The sequence below is a fragment of the Gobius niger genome (genome assembly GCF_951799975.1).
Source record: "Gobius niger genome assembly, chromosome: 19".
In the NCBI taxonomy this organism is placed as follows: Eukaryota; Metazoa; Chordata; class Actinopteri; order Gobiiformes; family Gobiidae; genus Gobius; species Gobius niger.
Genome location: NC_136870.1, coordinates 20,143,445 through 20,161,860, shown reverse-complemented (window position 1 = coordinate 20,161,860; position 18,416 = coordinate 20,143,445). Strand labels below are relative to the sequence as shown.

General features: G+C 41.0%; 2 protein-coding genes across 3 annotated transcripts in view; both read right to left on the bottom strand.

The window, feature by feature from the left end:
* The window catches only part of samd8 (sterile alpha motif domain containing 8), a 243,737-nt gene that overhangs the window by 196,326 nt on the left and 28,995 nt on the right, over positions 1-18,416 (bottom strand). The gene's annotated exons all lie outside the window — the stretch shown is intronic.
* On the bottom strand, positions 3,782-14,559 carry sncgb (synuclein, gamma b (breast cancer-specific protein 1)). Of its 2 annotated transcripts, XM_079577305.1 has the most exons (6): positions 14,268-14,559; positions 9,711-9,752; positions 9,016-9,137; positions 7,174-7,191; positions 5,437-5,478; positions 3,782-4,208 (listed from the first exon to the last, which is right to left on the bottom strand). In XM_079577305.1, the coding sequence occupies exons 1-6, from the start codon at positions 14,386-14,388 to the stop codon at positions 4,200-4,202; spliced, it is 354 nt and encodes a 117-aa protein (XP_079433431.1). In that variant the 5' UTR covers positions 14,389-14,559; the 3' UTR covers positions 3,782-4,199. The 2 variants fall into 2 exon arrangements, with proteins under 2 accessions (XP_079433431.1, XP_079433432.1); XM_079577306.1 differs by lacking the exon at positions 7,174-7,191 and having other exon boundaries at positions 14,268-14,555.

Sequence of the window (18,416 nt, the reverse complement as noted above, 5' to 3'; positions counted from 1 at the left end):
TCCGAGGACAACCCGCTGTCACAACAACGCGAGTGCATGAGATCTGACTGCCGTGCGTGTGCGCGCATCCAAACAGGGTGATGTGTGTGGGCGCGCATGTGTGTGTGTTCGTGCGTGTGTGTATGTATGTGTGCGCGTGCGCATCCCAACAGGGCGCTGTGTGCGCGTGTGTGCGTTCGTCTGTATGTGTGCGCGTGTGTGTGTGTGTTCGTGCGTGTGTGTATGTATGTGTGCGTGTGTGTGTGTGTGCGTGTGCGTGTGCGCCCCAAACCTGCTCAAACACGAGCCTCTAATCACACGCGCTGCTCCAACTGATTTATCCTCCGTGTGCGTAAAAGCGACAATGACACTACCACTTAACGAGCGCATGGCCTGCACTGCGTAGTTTTTTTTCTTTTTATCTTTTTTTTTACTTTGCTGCTGGACCATTTGCTTTCTATTTTGCTTTCACGTATTGAGCCCAGAGGTACATTTTATTCTAAAGCAGCTTGGAAAGCATTGCCAATTTTATTGTAAGGTTATAAATACTGTCTAACAACGATCATTAGGCTATTTCATTTCAACACCTACTCACTATTTTTTTTATTGTACACTACCGTGATGCACCCAACCACGGGTCCTGCACCGTGAACCAAACCGTTAGAACTGAACCCCTAATATTTCTCCATAATTATTCCACTGTCTCTTGAATCCTGTTCCCCGAGTTTAGCGAAAATATTGTCGTTGTAGTTTATAAGCAAGGAGTACGGGTGCATCAAACACTCCAATTGCAGTTTGTTTGACATTTTTTTTTGCATTCATTCTTTTACTCATTTGTAGTGGCCATAGTTTTTGGAATGGGTTGGGAACCACTGGTCTACAGCTGAACTGTGTGACGGGTTGGACATTTCTTTGTAATCACTCATAATCTCAGTATATCAAATGTGGAGACTAGCGAGGCCCGGCCGAAGGCCGGGTCTCAGCTAGTATATATATAAAAGCTGATCGACACTCTAGATCCATCTTATCCAGCAGAGGGCGCACTATCACAGTGGATTCGCTTCACGGTAGATGGCTCTGGGTCTGCAGCTTTCCCCTACACTCCCTTATGATACCATAATGACATTGTAATAACAGTGAAAAGTGACACGTGATTATGAGTTATCCTAAATTAATCATATTAGCTGTGAATTAAACATGATCAAATCTTGTTTTCTTTTATTTTCCACATCTTGATCCCCGAGAAAAGCAGCTCACGCACAATAACACCCCCAGAATCAAGTTATTTATTATTACACCAAACCTTAACAAATCAGTCACACACTCAACATCAGTAGAGTCATGTAAATGTTATTATTTTGGAAAAGGGAACCACAAATGCAAAAACAAAGGTGCTTTCATTCAGTAGCCCTCCTCTCGTTGCACAGTGTTGACCCATTTCAAATTTTCTGAGGGGGTCCTGCTCACTGCTCTATCGATTTGCCTCATTTTGCCCCACTCTCCTCCTTCACCTTCGTCCTCTATTCCACTATTCCACTTTCACCTGCTTCTCCTTCTTCACTTTCTTCTCCTCCATCACCTCCATCTCCTCCTACTACTTTTTCCCCTTCACCTGCTTTTCCTTCACTTTTTCCTCCCTGTTTTTTTTCCAAGAAATTACTGCATTTGTATTTTCATTGTCCTCTTTGACCACAGCAGATGAACTCTCATGCAGTAGATAGTGGTGAACTGGTGAATTCCTACCAAGCCACTTTATTTTATTTGTGGAGCAGATCACATTACACCCTTTGCGAAATCAACTTGGAGAAAGTGAAAGTTCACAAATGTTGCCTCGGAGTTTCTGCTTGTAAAGATAAAGCCACTCCTTCTTGATGATTATAATTAAATGGCTCATATGAGTAAAGCATGTGATGTGTCAGCTTAGCAACAACATGGCAACAGAGCGAAATGAGTGTCAAAATTGATTTGTTGGGATTTGTTTTGAACTGAAATGTATAAGCGCATACTCTCTATCTTCTTCTAACATTCAACAAATTAGCTGTAAAAAAGAAAAGAAGAAAAAAGAAAATTGGAAAGTTTTGGTCTTACTTTTCCTTACAAATAGTAGGCTATTTACTTTTACACTAGGGTTTTGTTTCTTGTTCTTAAGTCCCATACACAGAAGTGACTTTGTTCATGTTGTCCCAAAATACACAGAAAAACGTTGGTGGATTTGAACAATACAATTTATTTTGACCGGTACAGTTTATAAAATCAGGGAATCTGCTTTGAACTAAAAGTGTGTGCTTTGTGTAGCGTGTGTGTGGTGTGACGTTAGTGTTGTGTGTAGTGTGTAGTGTGTAGGTGATAAGGCAACATGCAGGCTTTACTTTCCATTGGCTTCAAAGTAAAACAGAGATGCTTCACCAGCTAACATATCCAACATCTCATTCACATTTTTATAATCCTTCCTATTCAAACACTTGTCATGTCCTAAACTCAGTCCTTCTGTATTTTTTAAACTACTCACAAGATCATTCCAATGCATTAAAGGACAAAAATGTCACTTTCACAACAGCTAAAAATGACCAAAGAAAATCCTACACATGCATCACTGGGTAACCCTTCCTTGGTCTAATTCACCACAAAAGGGTAATGTTTGCATCTGCAGACCCTGAACACAACGCATTCCACATCCCACTGTTCTTTTGTTTTATTCCTACTCCACAACAAATGATGGGCTTTGATGGTGTTGCTGGCATTGACATTTGAGAAGTAATCTGAGGTCACCGATCCACTGCCTTTTCTGCCATTTATTCTGTGTGTAGCCTTATTTTACTGTCTATGATCGGGGGGTCTTTCACAGGGGACTCTCTAACCAGGGTCTATGTGGCTCTGGAAATTACATATTTACAACTAGCTTACTTTTTACTACAAGTTTGACAAAGTTATTGAATAAAGTTAATCAAAATTATTGGCTCAGGGATTAGACTTTTTGTTATGGCCCAAAATAGCCTAGTTATTGCTTGTTGTTTGTCAGTTGTGTTAGCTCTTCATTAGCAACTCATGCTAAGTAGAAGTGGGAGGTTACGTTTTAACGGATATTAGCATGTTAGCGTATCATTTATTATCGTATTCAAGAATGTTAGCCTTGTTACATTGAATTAGTTTATTTCAGTAACCATTTTAGTTCATTATTTAGGGGGCATTAACAATTTTAGTATATTGATATAAAAAAGCACACTAGAAGAATTAGCCTAAATCTTGCTCATTAGCTTAGCTTAGGTTAGCTTCGAAGAACTGGTAAATGCTGCTAACAATGCTCTCCTAAACAAGCTAAGTGTCCACTGTAAAGATAGGTTGTTAGACATACACATGCAGTTACCAACAATACATTTTGCCCTGAACTTTCTTGCAATAGATAGACAAGGCTACGTGTCTACAGGGTTATAGGCTACGTTAGTGTTTCCAAAAGATGTCTGCCGAGGCTAGTAAAATGTCACCAATAGCCCCTATAAATCAATCAATATATATTGTTTAGTTGATGTTTATGATCATATATGAAGCAAAAACGACCATTTGTGATACTTGTTGTATTTTTGGACGAAGTGGGGGGAAATTAGCTATACTGTATTAGTCTTTTCTATGTAGGTCCAACACAAAACATGTAGCCTACAACTATGAGTGCTGTCGACAAGAAACTATTCGTTAGTGTTTAATCAATGATATTTACTCTATAACATGCATAAACATATTCTACTCTTGGATTCATAGATTCTCAAATAGCCACCAGTCATGCTCAATGCCATTTCTTTCCTTACTACTCAATAGACTTTCCACTTTGCTTATCGCACCATTGTTTTCCGCATGTTAGCCGGTGAAGCGTCTCCAAAAGTGTGCATGGGTGAGGCGAATTACAACGGGATAACAACACACAGTGATTCGGGGACAAAGCTACAACAAGCTGCAATAAAATTCGATGACTTTTAAAGGCAAGAAAACATCAGTGCGAGAGGCCGGTGGCGGCTGCTGTGTCGGGCTTGAAGTTTTGTAATGTGGAGGAGGTATTCGAGAGGCAGAGGTGCGACGCCAAGAAAAGTCTGTTATTTTGTTGTTGTTGTTGTTGTTGTTGTTGATTTGGTTCAATAAAGAGTCACAAAAAAATATGCTGAACATCTGGAGTCTGGTACAGCAAGGCGAGGGCAGCACGGGACGGGGAGAAGAGGGGGTCCTGAGGTGGGTTAATATCCCTGAGGAGAGGGGGGGAAAAAGGTTAGAATGAGCACATGAGAAAAAAAAAGTTCAACAACCATGTCTAAACATTGCTGAAACATGAATCAAATGATCTCTAATAAAAATGGATATAAAAACAGAAAGTGCAAATGACCCTGAATAGCACCTGGCGACGTCATGTACCACAGCTTGAGAACCGCATGCAGAATATACAGAGAATAGAGTGTTTTTCAAAGCTAATATTTTCCGGACTATAAGTCGCTCCCAAGTGTAAGTCGCTGCCACCAAAAAATGCATGATGAAGAAGAAAAAAAAACATATAAGTCGCTCTGGAGTATAAGTCGCAATCCTGGTGCACCATTGACAAGCCTCTCCCGGCAGTATGTTCCTCTAGCTGTGGCATATTTATCTACTTGCAGAATATGATATCTGATGATGTTCTATGAGATCTCTCTGGGGGCATTTGTGTTCATAGTAGCAGATAGTGGTACACAAGCCTAGAGTGCCCTCTAGCATCTGTCAGTGTAAGAATAACTAACACGTGAAATTATATATATTTGATATATAAGTCGCACCTGAGTTTAAGTCGCACCCCAAGCCGAACTATGAAATAAAGTCAGACTTATAGTCCGGAAAATACGGTAATATGAAAGTACACCATTTAAAACCAACAACATACAATTACATTTATCCAAATCAGCCCTCCAGTAAACATCCTTTGAAAAACCCACTTTGTTTTTAAAGTTGTGGTTTGTAGTGTTCTGCACATCATAAATTTCATAAATATCTGTCTTTGTCTCGTCCAATCAGAAAGCAGAGTGGCACAAAAAGCTTACAAACATTCACTTTAGGTTTACGCAATCAATAAAAGCTCAAGTGCCGTCACTTTAGGCTTTTGTGGTAAGAAGTTTGAAAAATACAATTTTCATACACCCTTCATAGCCAAGCGATTGATCGATTAATCGTAAGAATAACCGCTCGATCAAACGTTAACCAAAATTATCGTTAGTTGCAGCCCTAGAGAGGACTCAAAGGCACCCTGTTGTTTTTTTTTCTTCAAATAATATACTAAACACTAAGATCTGAAAATGAGTTGGAAGCCCCCATTTTTTTAAGACAAAATTCTTGTTACCAGGAAAACCTGCCCATCCCTGTAGCACCCATTGATTTTAATAAATACCAAGAGCCTTGTTTATCAGGAGGATTATGTTGCCTATAATAATATTTCTTATTGTATCTTCTTACCTCTCCTCCTTGACCACCCTGTTCCATTCCTCCGTACTCTCCCTGTTTGGAAGGAACAAAAACAACGCATTAGCAAACCACACAATGAGCTGACTTTATCTTAGTGAAGACAAGTTAGTGGCAAATGCTTTGGAGAAGGCTGCAAGCACCAAACAGCCATGCAGAGGTGGGAGGTCAATGTTTTATCCTTCATCAAAAATAATTCAACCAAGAGAGACTTCAATAGAGACAGAAAAGTGAGTGGGATCATGAAATAGATGAAGTTCGGTGCTTAGGAAATTGAGGTGGAGACGTCCATGATGAAAGGACTTATAGACAATAATAATTACACATCATGAAGCAGGAATTTAGTAGGAATGTTTTGTAAATGTTTAAGAGATGAATTCATGAAGCATCAACGCTTCACAAAAGATATACAATAGTCATCAGGGGTGAAGAAGAAGAGAAAGAAGAGTGTCAGAAGTGGCTGATGGCTCTGCAGCTGCGGTGGAGATTGGGCAGAAGAGGGTTACGGCTGAAGCGGCACAATGAAGGAGGGAGGAAAGAGTGGACAGGAATGGCATGAGAGGTGACAAGAAACAAGCGAGTCTTCCTGGTTGAATTTACACATAGCACTTCAAAACTCAAGAGTATAAGTATAATGTACATTGCAAACGATACTCTTGGACATACCCAAAAGGTTATTCTAGCAATTTGAATGTTAGCCAAAGCAACCCTCCTCTGCGGCCATGTTATATCTACTGTATCAGATCATGCTGGCAGGAATACTATGGCGTGGAGTCCAGCTCTTGCAGATTAGTCGCTTTGTTAACTGGAGCTTCACGGCACCAAAAATCCAGGCAGCATGTTATGTTTAGTGTGCAATGGCCTAGTTTAGCTTTTGCTCAGCTGGCTGGAGGCTACAAACAGTTGTTCGCAATGACACATGCTGTGAGTAAGAGAGTACAGGTTCAACTAGGCCTGTCACGATAATTACTATATCGACTTATCGTTCAATAAATGACAGAAAAATAGATATATAATACTATTAAGGGCTCAATATTTAGGGTCAGTGCCTTAATTTACATTTCGCTTTCGCTTTTTTTGCAATATGTTAATACACTCTTTTAGAGCAAGGGATTAGGGTCCTCAACAATATCGTTTATCGCAATATTTTCCAGCCTCAGCATATCGAACTTCGAATTTTGATATCGTGACAGGCCTAGGTTCAGCATAGGCTCACTGATGCAGCTTGCGTCATAAGAAAAGTTTTGTACTTTCAAGTTTAGTCTTAATTTGAACATTTATAGCAGGACTTCATTTATATTTGCATGAAAAGTTCAGGGTGTATTCTCCCAGTCACTTCCTGTCGGGGCCCCAAGGCGTTCCAGTCCCTCCAGCGAGTCCAAGGGCCCCCCTAGATCTCCCGACAGACTCGACATGCCTAAACAGGGAGCAGTCCGGAGCACCTAAATGGCTTCTCCTCTGTGGAGGAGCATACCGGGCACCACACACCCTAATAATGTAATGTAGATTGACAGGTAGATCGAGAGCTTTACATTACATTCCATACCACAACAGACCGCTGCAACCACTCAAGAACAACGCCCAAGAGGACACGTTGACTTTAAATGTCATTACATAAATTGTTAATGCATGCAGAGAAACCATTTGTAAGATTTCATCCAAACTTTACACAATAGAAAGATGCCTTATGATCCTTATTGATTAAAGCCCATGCAAAATTCCCATAGGCACCTCGTATACTGGCTCCTCCTATCAGAACAGGAGACAACACAAGAAACGAGAATATAAGAGATTCACAACGACAAAAATGCTCTGCAGAAATGAACATGAACAAACATGAGATGCCGGTGGTGGCCGCGGCTGTTCTGGGGCAGAATGACAGAGCATGGCTGCCATTCTGACACCGCACAGTCACAGGAACACATTTGAACATAGGCATGGGGAAAGTGTCTTGCCTCAGGAGACAGCTACATGTGCTATGGGATCAAACTACAGACCCTCAGGTATGTGGGTGAACCCTTTGCCACTGAGCCAACACTATCCCAAAAACAAATGAATTGATTGACCCAGATGTACTTTGCTTTACAACACAGCGATGACACAAAGGACTAGAGGGGCATCACAGAATAATGCTGTGTACAGCCATGTTCCTGTATTATCACAAACTAAGAAAATCCTGACAAAGTTTCCAAGTAAGTTTTTTGGGAAATATTCATGAATTATTTATGAATCTTTTGAAATATATATTTAAAAACAAAGAAAGAAGTGAACAATAGCTCCAGGATAATCAACACAACAGAAATTTAAGTCTGTGAGATATGTATGGCAGCGGTTCCCAAAGTGGGGGACAGGAGCTAAAACAAAAAGAGAGAAATATTGACAGTGTATTAAATATTATCCTTCCTAAAACAGCAAAGAGTTGTAAATAGGCAGCATTAATAATTTTTTTAAACTGTAATTGTTCTTATGGTAATTTGGATGTTCTGGTCTGAAATGTTAAGGAACCCCTGATGTTTGGCACGGTGGCACAATGGTGAGCACAAGGAGGTCAATTCCAGGAAGTGTGGGCCTTTCTGTGTGGAGTTTACATGTTCTCTCTGTGTCTGTGCAGATTTCCTCTGGGTACTCCAGCACAATACTAGGGTCCCCAAGGCTGTGTTTCCCGGTTAAGGCTTCAGAGAGCCCTGGCGTTAGAGGGCTAGAGCTTAGCACAGAACAATTTCATATAAAAAAGACAAAAGATAAAACTGAATTCTACATTTGAACATTATGGCGAAAGAAAAGTTACTTAAAACATTTGAGAACAGAAGCCATCATTAATAACAGTATTAGTCCTTCACTTTCTAAGCAGGGCAGTACTTAGACTTTGAAAGGCCCAGGGGGTATGGGAGACAAAAATAAGGCTGGGTGTCACCAGAGGCGGGTAGTATTCAATTACATTTACTCAAGTACATGTACCGTAGTTTTACCATGTAGTACTTTTAACTTCTACTCACCACTGTGAATAAATATTTAAGCGGCAAATGCTTCATTTTGATGTATAGATGTAGAATTATCGAGTTTTTTCTGTATTTTCATGCCATTTTTTTGGAACTTCCTTTGTAAATATCACAATTTCCGCATTATTTTATGTTTTGTTTCACACAATTTATGGCGTCATTGAAAATAAAGCAAACTTTTCCCTCAAGCAGTTACGGTGCTCACAGTAACATTTTCCGACTCCAAATACTTTTTTGCTTGTACTTGAGTAATTGTTTGGGTTACTACTTTTTACTTCTTGGTATCACTGCCCTCGGGGTCCAGGACTCCCCTGAAAATAGAATTCTGAAATGTCGGTCTAAAGGTAAATAATTCAAAGTCCAGTGTTTCCATGTCATATAGTCTTTTTCTAGGTAAGGGTTAAGATTAGGATTAACATATTCCATATAATATAAAGTAGGATGAATTACATGAGTAATTATCAAGTAATTACCACAAATACTGTGTTATAACATTTCCATCCTTTGACTGTGTCACTACTGTGCTGTAAAGGAAAGTGCTCCCAATAAAAGTGACTGACTGATGGTGCCAGACCTGGTTGATGATCCCGGCAGCGACGTTCTCCACTCCCTCCACCGTTGCCTGGGAAACCTCGTTGGCCCCGGCGACGGTTGTGTCTGCGACGATGTTGGCCTGGTCCACGGTCTTGTTCGCCACTGCAGCACGAGAGTCAGGGTGAGGTTAACGCAATAAAATAAAGTAAAGGAGAGAGATTACGCTTTATTTCCGATTATCCGAAGACAGCTACTATTACTGGGCCAATTCACTTTAAAGAAAAAACAACTACGCTACAATTTGTATTGTCCATTTTAGTAATAAAAGGAGGCATTTCTCTTTTACACTGGTGTGACTGTTGTCTTGTGCACCTAATCTGTGATCAAATGTGACAAATGTGCATATTTTTGTTTGCAGGTTTCATTCAAAAACTATGCACTACCCATAGAGTTACATAGCCCACTGCCCTCTATATGAAAAAAACATTCTAGACACCTTTGCAGTGGTATTTCATATTTGATAACTTAATTTTGTTATATTCATGAATGGAAATCTGAATGTGATTCAGCCATTTCAGCCCTTGGTGATGAATGTGCTGTTTGTGCCCTCTGTTGGCGACAGAGGGGCGTATTCATGGAGTATTTTGTCCACCTTAATTCCCATTTTATGCTTTTAGAGGGTGTTTAATCATTGGGCATTTGCGTGTTACAGTGCTATAGTTGCAATGGGCGTACCTGTGTTTACTGATGCAGTCACTCCCTCCTTTGTCTTGTTGCCTGTGGACACACAAAACAATAGAAAATATTTAATAGCTGCAAATGGTTAATTATGTATCAGTCACTGCCTGTGTGCAGTTTTTACTGATATGAAAAGAATAAAATGTAGTCAAATTTCCTTTTTATATTCGCCACATGGTTATAGAGAAAATATATACCTTCATTCAGACTGATTACCTTTAGCTGCGACATCAATGCATTTCCCACTTGTTTTTTCCCCCCACACAAGTCAGCCATCTTGCTTTGTTTTCTAATGCTTTCCATGCTATGCTGATTAAAACAGGGGTTACATAATGAAAGATGAAGTGTTCTCGTGCAGATTTCGCACTTATGCCTGAGTTACGTAAGTGCACAAGTGGAGCAGTGCATCTCTCCTGTCCACCAGCAGAGGGGGCTGTCGACAAAATTTGTTCACACAAAAGCAAACTGCAGGTAGGAAAATGTAGCGATGCAAACATTTCAGATGGAAATTGACAAATACGAATGTCTGCAGCCGAAGAGTGGTCATTTCTAAATCAGAATGTTCAACAATGATGGCCAGGTTGGCTGATAGGGGTGGAAAGTGATGGCTTTGATCACGGTGTCATGATTATTCTGACAGTAATTCCTTTTTTCCCCCCCCCTCACTAAAATTATAACATGGTTGTGACATCCCTGATATACAATCAAAAGATATTGATTCAAAGGGTCCTTGTGAGCTTGCTTTGAAACCTCCCAGAATGATTTGAACTCCCATTTCGTTTAATCAGAGCTTGTTTCTACATACAATACCAGGGCTTTAAAAATATACAGATAATTCAGCAGTTTAATTCAAGAGTCACCGCTGTGATTTGGTGGATTTTCACATCAGACATCCTTCCTTTAACCACGTTGCTGTGACTGGAGCGAGCAAAGACGGTGTCAAGTGTCTTGCCCTGGGGCACAACGACAGCTTGTTCTCAGGCTGAGCTTGAACCATGTTGATGAAATCTGAACAGAGGACTCGATGGTACAATCCCGGAAACCAGATTTTCAGATTGTTTTCAGTTCTTTGTAAAATATCGCATTATAAGTTACATTATATTGTAATTTTACATATATAATAAAATAATGCTTAAATTGATTTGAAAAAGACATGAAATGCAGAAAGAACAACACATAGAGCTTTTGAACCAGTACCACAGTTTTAGAAACACTGCAGCTATTGCTCTGCTGCCGCTCCATCGAAATGACATTATGTTTGAAGTTACATTGTCTTTGGTTTTATGTTATTTCTGGATAACAAGAACACAATTATTTTAGGACCGCATCGTGACCGTGTTTGAAATATAATGTTAATTCTCAATCGTTTTGACTTGATATTGATTCTTAGTGCCGCAATGTCGAAAAGTATTGTAATTAGATCAGATTCAGTTCATGGAGCACATTCAAAACACGTCCAGGAGCGTTAACCTTTGAGAAAAGACTCAGAGCATTTATGTCAAGGCCTAAACAACAGGGTATGCACAAAAAGTCCCAATGAACATGGGACAGATTGTTATTTTTACAGAATTTTGTATTGCATGAATAACTGCAGGCTTTGGGATATCGATTTGACTGCGAAGTGTGCAGCCCTATTGACTTACAAGGGCACAATTATTGGACTATTGTTTGACTGGTTTTAAGTTTTCAAGCATTGTTTCAGCTAAAGCCCTACGCCAAAAGAGTAAAGATTGCACTTCGATAGCAGATATTTTAATATTAGATAATAGAAATACATAAAAGCTAATTTTAAAGTCAAGATTCTTTTTCTGAAACACATTCATTTCTGTAATTTCTTTTTTTTTTTTTGCTGCACCCTCCCCCTTTTCATCACCCTTTAACCCCTTACCTCCCACCTGAACCGAGCACATTTTCTCCAGTTTGACTTTTTTACCTCAGTCCAAAAGCTTCTGGAAAAAAGCTGTGAAAATAGCAACAAAACTGAGACGAAAACAATGATGGAAATGTGACAAAAAAGTGAGAAAACAGTGACAAAAAATTGATGAAAAAGTGGCAAAAATGTCACAAAATTGTCACAAGAAATGGACAAAAATTTGACGAAAAAATGACAAAAAATTGATAAAAATTTGACAAAAAATTTACAAAAATATGCCAAAAATGTGATCAAAATTTGACAAAAAAATGACAAAAAATTGATGAAAAATTGACAAAAAAATTACAAAAAAATAACAAAAAAATGACAAAAAATGACAAAAATGTTACAAAAATGAGTTGAATATCCAACAAAAAAATGATGGGAAAAAAATCTGATGATGAAAGGAAAAAGAGCCTCTCGGTTCAGGCGGGAGTTAAGAGGTTAACACATGAAACGTCCTGACATCAAGCAGAATGTAACAAAGGCACGAAGCATCATCTTGGCCTTACAAAGTCACATCTTCCTTTCTGCAATGCGCTCCACACGGGACATTGACCACACGGGACATGGACCACACGGGACATGGACCACACGGGACATGGACCACACGGGACATCGACCACGCGGGACATGGACCACACGGGACATCGACCACACGGCCTCGGGTTGTGATGTCGCCACTTCACTGCTCTAAACATAGCTATTGCAACGTCATCATCGGGGAAATTATCCAGTAAGAAGCTATTGGTTGCGTAGGAGCCGTCCCGCTGCAGCCTGTCCCACTAAAGGCATTAGCGAAATTAATGTAGGCAGGTGCGGCAATACAACACTGCAGCAGCGCCCGTCTCCATCCGGGGTCGTCCAAGCTCATCCTAACGAGACATAGGACATGGGACAAAAATGCACGAGCTATTGTGCGAAATGGAATAGCCGATGGTGCATAAATTATCCAAAACATGCTCGCATCTGGTAACTATTTTTATCCCTCTTGCTCTCACGCACCCCCACCCATGTGTCCTGCGCCAGTCACGCTGCATCACCCTGACCCGAACGTGGATATAAATGTAACATAACGCAATTGTTTCTGTGCTAAAATTGCAATTGTCATGTCCTGAAAAGTATCGTGTTCCCTCAGTGTATCCTTGACCCCTCTCGTGTGCCTTTCTACGCCCCTTAACAGTCCCAAACGTGGATAGATTCATCTCCCCTAAGCATATGTTACATGCACAGTCCCCGGTATCAAATGTGTCGTCCCCCTTTTGGGGCAACACCGCCTTTTTCAATTGCCCTATGTTTCATTATGTGTCCCGATGGCTATTGCATCACAGTCAGACCACTCTCCCAGGCTAGAGTAGCGATGATTACCCTCCAAATTGAAATCTAAAGCTTTATTGTTTCCTCTGATTTGTCTCATTGGCCTAAATGGGGCCAAGAGAAAAATGTAACAGTGACATCCTGCTGCATCATCCACCTACTGTCCCAAATCAGGATGCTCCTAAACGGGACAAGAGTAAATTGGCCTATGATGATCAAAGTGACCTATTCTTAACCAATAGACACTGTGCAGGTCTGCACCAATCTTGCACCATTGCCTGTCAACTGTCCCAAAGTGGGATGTGCTCGATTGTAACACAGTGTCCCGAAATGGGACGGCTGTTCTATTTGGTGTCAGTAGCTATTCTTTCTGCTTCTAATAGCAAATAATTAATCATTTTTAATGAGCCTAGTTAGTTTGCACCAAACTTGCACCATCATCCTACAACTGTCCCAAACCAGGATACACCCAAATCTCACCGTGCAAACCCCACACGGAGCAATCCTTTTTGGTATATCTATATTTTTCCATTTAATCGTCAATAAATCAAAGTCTTCCTCGAGGGGTCCTGTTAGGCAAATGTAAAGGTCTGCACCAGTCTTGCATCATTTCCCATCAACTGTCCCAAACCAGGGTACACCCCACATCCCCAAATCCCCAAATCCCTACAGTAGAGTATTTTTAGCGATGGTTCATACTCTGCAATTATTTTTTAAATGCACCAATAGTCAGGTGAATCGGTCTGCACCAGTTACGCGTCATCGCCTATCAGCTGTCCCAAATAAGAATTCCCCCTTCAATCCAGTTCAAACCCCTCATCCCTAAACGGGGCAGCCCTTTCTCCAGTGCATCCAACTATGGTTTCTGCTCCTAAATAATAAATCATTTTGGCATGCGCCAGTAGTCAAGTTATAGGTCTGCACCACAGCCTTGCGTCATGACGCTGTCCCAATACTAAACGTGTCCCTAAATGGGGCAAGTGTAAATGTGCCTAACATGCCCCTGACTCATCTTACGATAAAACATTTGAAATATTTCACCAAATGTAAAGACCCACCCCAACCACCTTCCTCCTAAAGCAGTCCCAGATCAGGATGTACCCACACAGATTTGAAAACTCATATTCTTAAATGGGGCAGGGTTTTGTAAAATGGCTAAAAATAGTTTATCCTTCAAATTCTCTTCGCAAGCTTGATTTTAAACACCAATTCACATCCCCAAAGGCTAAAAGGGGGGCTGCACCAGGCTTTGCACCAGGCGACTGTCCCATTTCATTACAGCCACGCATCCCTAAATGGGGCAAGTGTAAATGTTTTAGACCTACCTACATACATGACCCCTTCCTTGGTTTTGGCTGCAGCCTCCTCCATGCCCGCTTTGGTCTTCTCCGCGGCGGCTACGACCCCCTCCTTGGCCATGGAGAACCCTTTCATAAATACATCCATTGTAGGACTTCTGTGCAAAAGAAACCGAGAAGCGAAATTAATACTCTCTTTTATTTGCAAATGTGTTATTTATTTTTTTCGGTGGATAATTCAGGGTTTAGGTCTGTGTCCCGTCGCAGGCGTGGATTGCGATGTGGCGTGCGGTGAGTTGCAGTTTGAGAGTAAGGGATGGAGCAGAGGGAAGAGAGGGAGAGTGAGAGGGGGAGGGGGGGGATGGGTAGGAGGAGGGACTGACGCTGCAGCACTTTAGCGAGTCATACTGCTGCAGCCTCCACCTCCTCCTTCTGAGCATCGGCCCTGGCTTAGACCTGCTCAGTACCAGTTTAGACCCGATTAGTCCCGGTTTAGTTCAGCGCTGGTGCAGTCTCTGTTTAGATCAGATTCAGACCGGATGCAGATTACAAATGTCGTAGTACAGCTGTTGTATAATGCCAAATAAAGCAAGTGTAAGCCAATTCTGTGAACATTGGTGGGTGACTATATGAACAAAATATTCCTTTGGACACCTTTAACCCATAGACTAAGCACTGTTGCTTGCAGCCCATTAAGATAACGATGAAACCCACAATATTAATCTACACTGGAATGAAAAATCTTGTGGCCCATCCCCAGGATTGCAATATGAGGTGATGCAACATCTATGTCGCGAGAAGCCGCAATATATCGCAAACTCACCAAAGCTTTCCATCTGACTGAGATTGACACTGTTTGCAAACTCAGCCCTTTAAAAACAAATGCATGGAATTACATGCAATTTTAGTAATAATTTTCATAATTTTGTTCCATTTTATCCCCTCCTGGAAATGCCACCTCAAAGGAATAGTTCACAGTTTTTACATACTGAGATATGTTCTTACCTGAGCTTAGACGAGTTGATGCGTACCTGTCTGGTCTTTGTGCGTGCACTCAGTCACGCAAAAAGACGAAAGATGTTGTTAGCAATTGGGATCTCCCAATGTATTCCTATAGCTCCAAATGAGGATGAAGTTAGAAGCTACCAAGCTCACACACCAGACAGGTACGTATCAACTTGTCTCAGCTCAGGTAAGAACATATCACTGTATTGAAGAACGGTGAACTATTCCTTTAACGTGGTGGAGGGGTTCAAGCACCCAAATGATCCTGGGAGCTCTGTTGTCGGGGGCTTCGTGCCCCTGGTAGGGTCTCCCATGGCAAACAGGTCCTAGGTGACGGGTCAGACAAAGAGCGGTTCAGAAGCCCCTTATGAGAGACCAACAGGCCCGGTTAGAATCGTGAGGCCGTCCTTCTGTGGACCCACCACCTGCTGGAGGAGCCATGAGGGGCTGGTGCAGTTTCACGACATTCAACTTTCTGTTACTGTTCATGTCCTTGGTGTTTTATTGTGACCTGTCTTTTTGGTCTTTGACTTTCCTCGTTACTTGCCTGCCCCGCCCTGCTGTGTTTCACCTGTGCCCTGTATTTACACCCCTGTGTTTCCCTTGTCCTTCGTCGTGTCATTGTCAAACGTCAGCCCCGGTTTGTTTCAGTTTTGTCGTCTCTTGATTTTGTTGTTTTGGTTTTCATCACTTATTAAACGTTGCCAGTTTTGTTGCAGTCCAGCATTATGGGTTTTATTTTCCTCGTTCCACCATCACACCATGACACCGAGAGCTGCAAGAACAAAATGAAGTCATCTTTGCTTTGTAACCATGGAAATGTATTGTAACTGAAGACATTTACATTTTGTTCTTGCAGCTCTCAGTGTAAGGAAAAAGTTATTGCATCTTATGAAGTATGAAAGAGCCTTTAGTCTTGTTTTGGTCCTGATTTAGTGTTTTTGAAGGCTAGTTTGGGCATTTGCTGAAACAAACAAATAAATTTGTTGAATGAAACATACCGCTTTGAAACGGTTTAGTAGTTTGTTTTGTGCAAAGCCTTAAATTGTACGGTACATCATTTGATTTGCATTCTCCAGCTCTTTTTTTGTTTCAGGCTATACGATCCCTGGAAGCATTTTGGAGGATCCAGCAAATATCCTCAATGGCATAAAAGTGTTTAATAGGAGTATTCCGTCCGGTAACTGTTTTTGTTATCCTGCACACCAAATATGTTCCCGTTTCGTCTCTAAAATGAAGCCCTGGAATAGAAATCATAAGCTTAAACAAACAATCTGCATTTATTTAAGCTATCCCTGGGTTTCAAGCGTTGCAACATTAGGACTGCTGTCATTGGAACGGCACATTTAATATAAATCAAATCAAAATTGCACTTGGAATGGGTCTAATTGACAAATGAAAAAGCCTGCCCTTACATTATCTTAGAGTCCTCATGACGGCTTCCAAAACAGATCGTTGCATCAGTGAAACCCATGAGTGCTTAGCATTAACCTACTGTTGATAAAGTGAAACCGCGTTGTAATCCATGCAGTTGCCGGTTGTGACGGGGCCTCGCCGGATGCCCCACGAATGCTCCTGTTACGTAATAATCCCGTCGCTTGGTTTGGATTTGGAGAGATTTGGAGGCATGCAATCCGTAATCCGTTCCGCACACAACTGCTCCCCCTGTCACACAAGAAAGATAATTTTCATATGCAAGGTGCTTTTCAGTGAATCAAACACAGCCACACAGAGCTTTCAGAGACTAAACGGACGTTGTAAAACGAACGGAATGGACTAAATTAGCACCAAATCAGAACTAACCCAGGATTTATCCAGAGTGAAACCAGGATTTACACCGGCACTTCTCTATGACTAATCCAGGGCCATAAACAAAGATTAAATCCGTGACCGATCCAGGATTTGATCTGCCGTCAGAAGAACCAAATTGATCTCGACTGTTTTCATTCTGTCTTCTCGTCACTACTGTTTTACGTCCTTTTCTATTGGACGAATCGGTGAATATGAAAATGGAGATAATGGAGAATGCTTAATTATTTAGGAGTAGACTTTTAATAGAGATCCGCCTTGTGTTGGGAATTATGTGCTGATATAAAACAAGAACCCTATCTCTATCTCTCTTATAAGGCAGGCACAGAAAAACAAACGCAGGTATCCCACAATCATTCAAAAACAATTGAGAACAGGTTAATAAATCCACTAGAATGTAACCTTATTCGAAGTCTAGAAATGTTGTGAATGCATTATAACAATGCTAAAGCATGTCCTCACATTATCGTATGTAGGTAGTATGGTGACAAAAAGCCAGCTAAAGACCAAGCAAAAAGCCCAATGTGTTGAAAAATACACCCCTTATTATAGACTCTCCCTACAGTTACCTCAAAATGGCACAATCTAACACAGGAGTGTAACAGTGAAACAGTTTGGAGGTTGTGATAATCGAATAGTCCCCGAGGATCATGTGAAAATGGGCCGGGACATTGCAGGCACAAACACTAGCTCGGCTCCTGTCTGCCCGTCCAATCTAGAAACGCATAACTATCCCTTTAAGCATATTCAGCGGGGCGGCCATTATCATTTTGTCAGAGGAAATGCTTTGTCATCCCATCCCCTTCCTTTAACTCGGTGGGACATGCAGCATCAGCATCTCTGTGTCAGTGAGACGGCACCCGCTCCTTGCACACGACATTTGAGCCGAAAGCGACCAAAATAACGAGGCAAACGGGGAATATTAACTTTCCACGTCGATAATAGAAGTCGTTTGCATTTAGATAAGGGATGGCGAGTGGAGAAATACACAGTAGGCTGCTGCAGACTAAAGGGTGTTTTTATACAGAGTGGCACTGCCCTCTAAAGGTGATGAGAGGTATGACAACATGACGCAGCATTATGGTTTATTACGTGCGCAGAATTCTCCCAGGACTTTCACTCCTGCTGCTGCCACTTTTGCTAAAATTAGCCAAATGTGGAGAGAGGAAACTATTCCTCAAGTAAAATAAAATTAGAAAGTTCTGTTGGTAAACCTGTGATTTGTGTTTTATTAATGTAATCCAAAAAAAACACACAAAATATTGATTTTTGTTTCTCCAAAGAACAAACATAGATATAAGAAATTGTTATATCCGTTACAATAAACACTTTTACAAATTGCTCAGATTTCCTTACTTTACT

Excerpts from the sequence above, each read along its gene's own strand:
- sncgb (XM_079577305.1), bottom strand. The coding sequence starts at position 14,388 with ATGGATGTATTTATGAAAGGGTTCTCCATGGCCAAGGAGGGGGTCGTA. Across the intron at positions 9,753-14,267 it reads GGAAGGGGTCATGTATGTAG|GCAACAAGACAAAGGAGGGA; the intron begins GTAGGTCTAAAA and ends GTGTGTCCACAG. Across the intron at positions 9,138-9,710 it reads GACTGCATCAGTAAACACAG|TGGCGAACAAGACCGTGGAC; the intron begins GTACGCCCATTG and ends CTCGTGCTGCAG.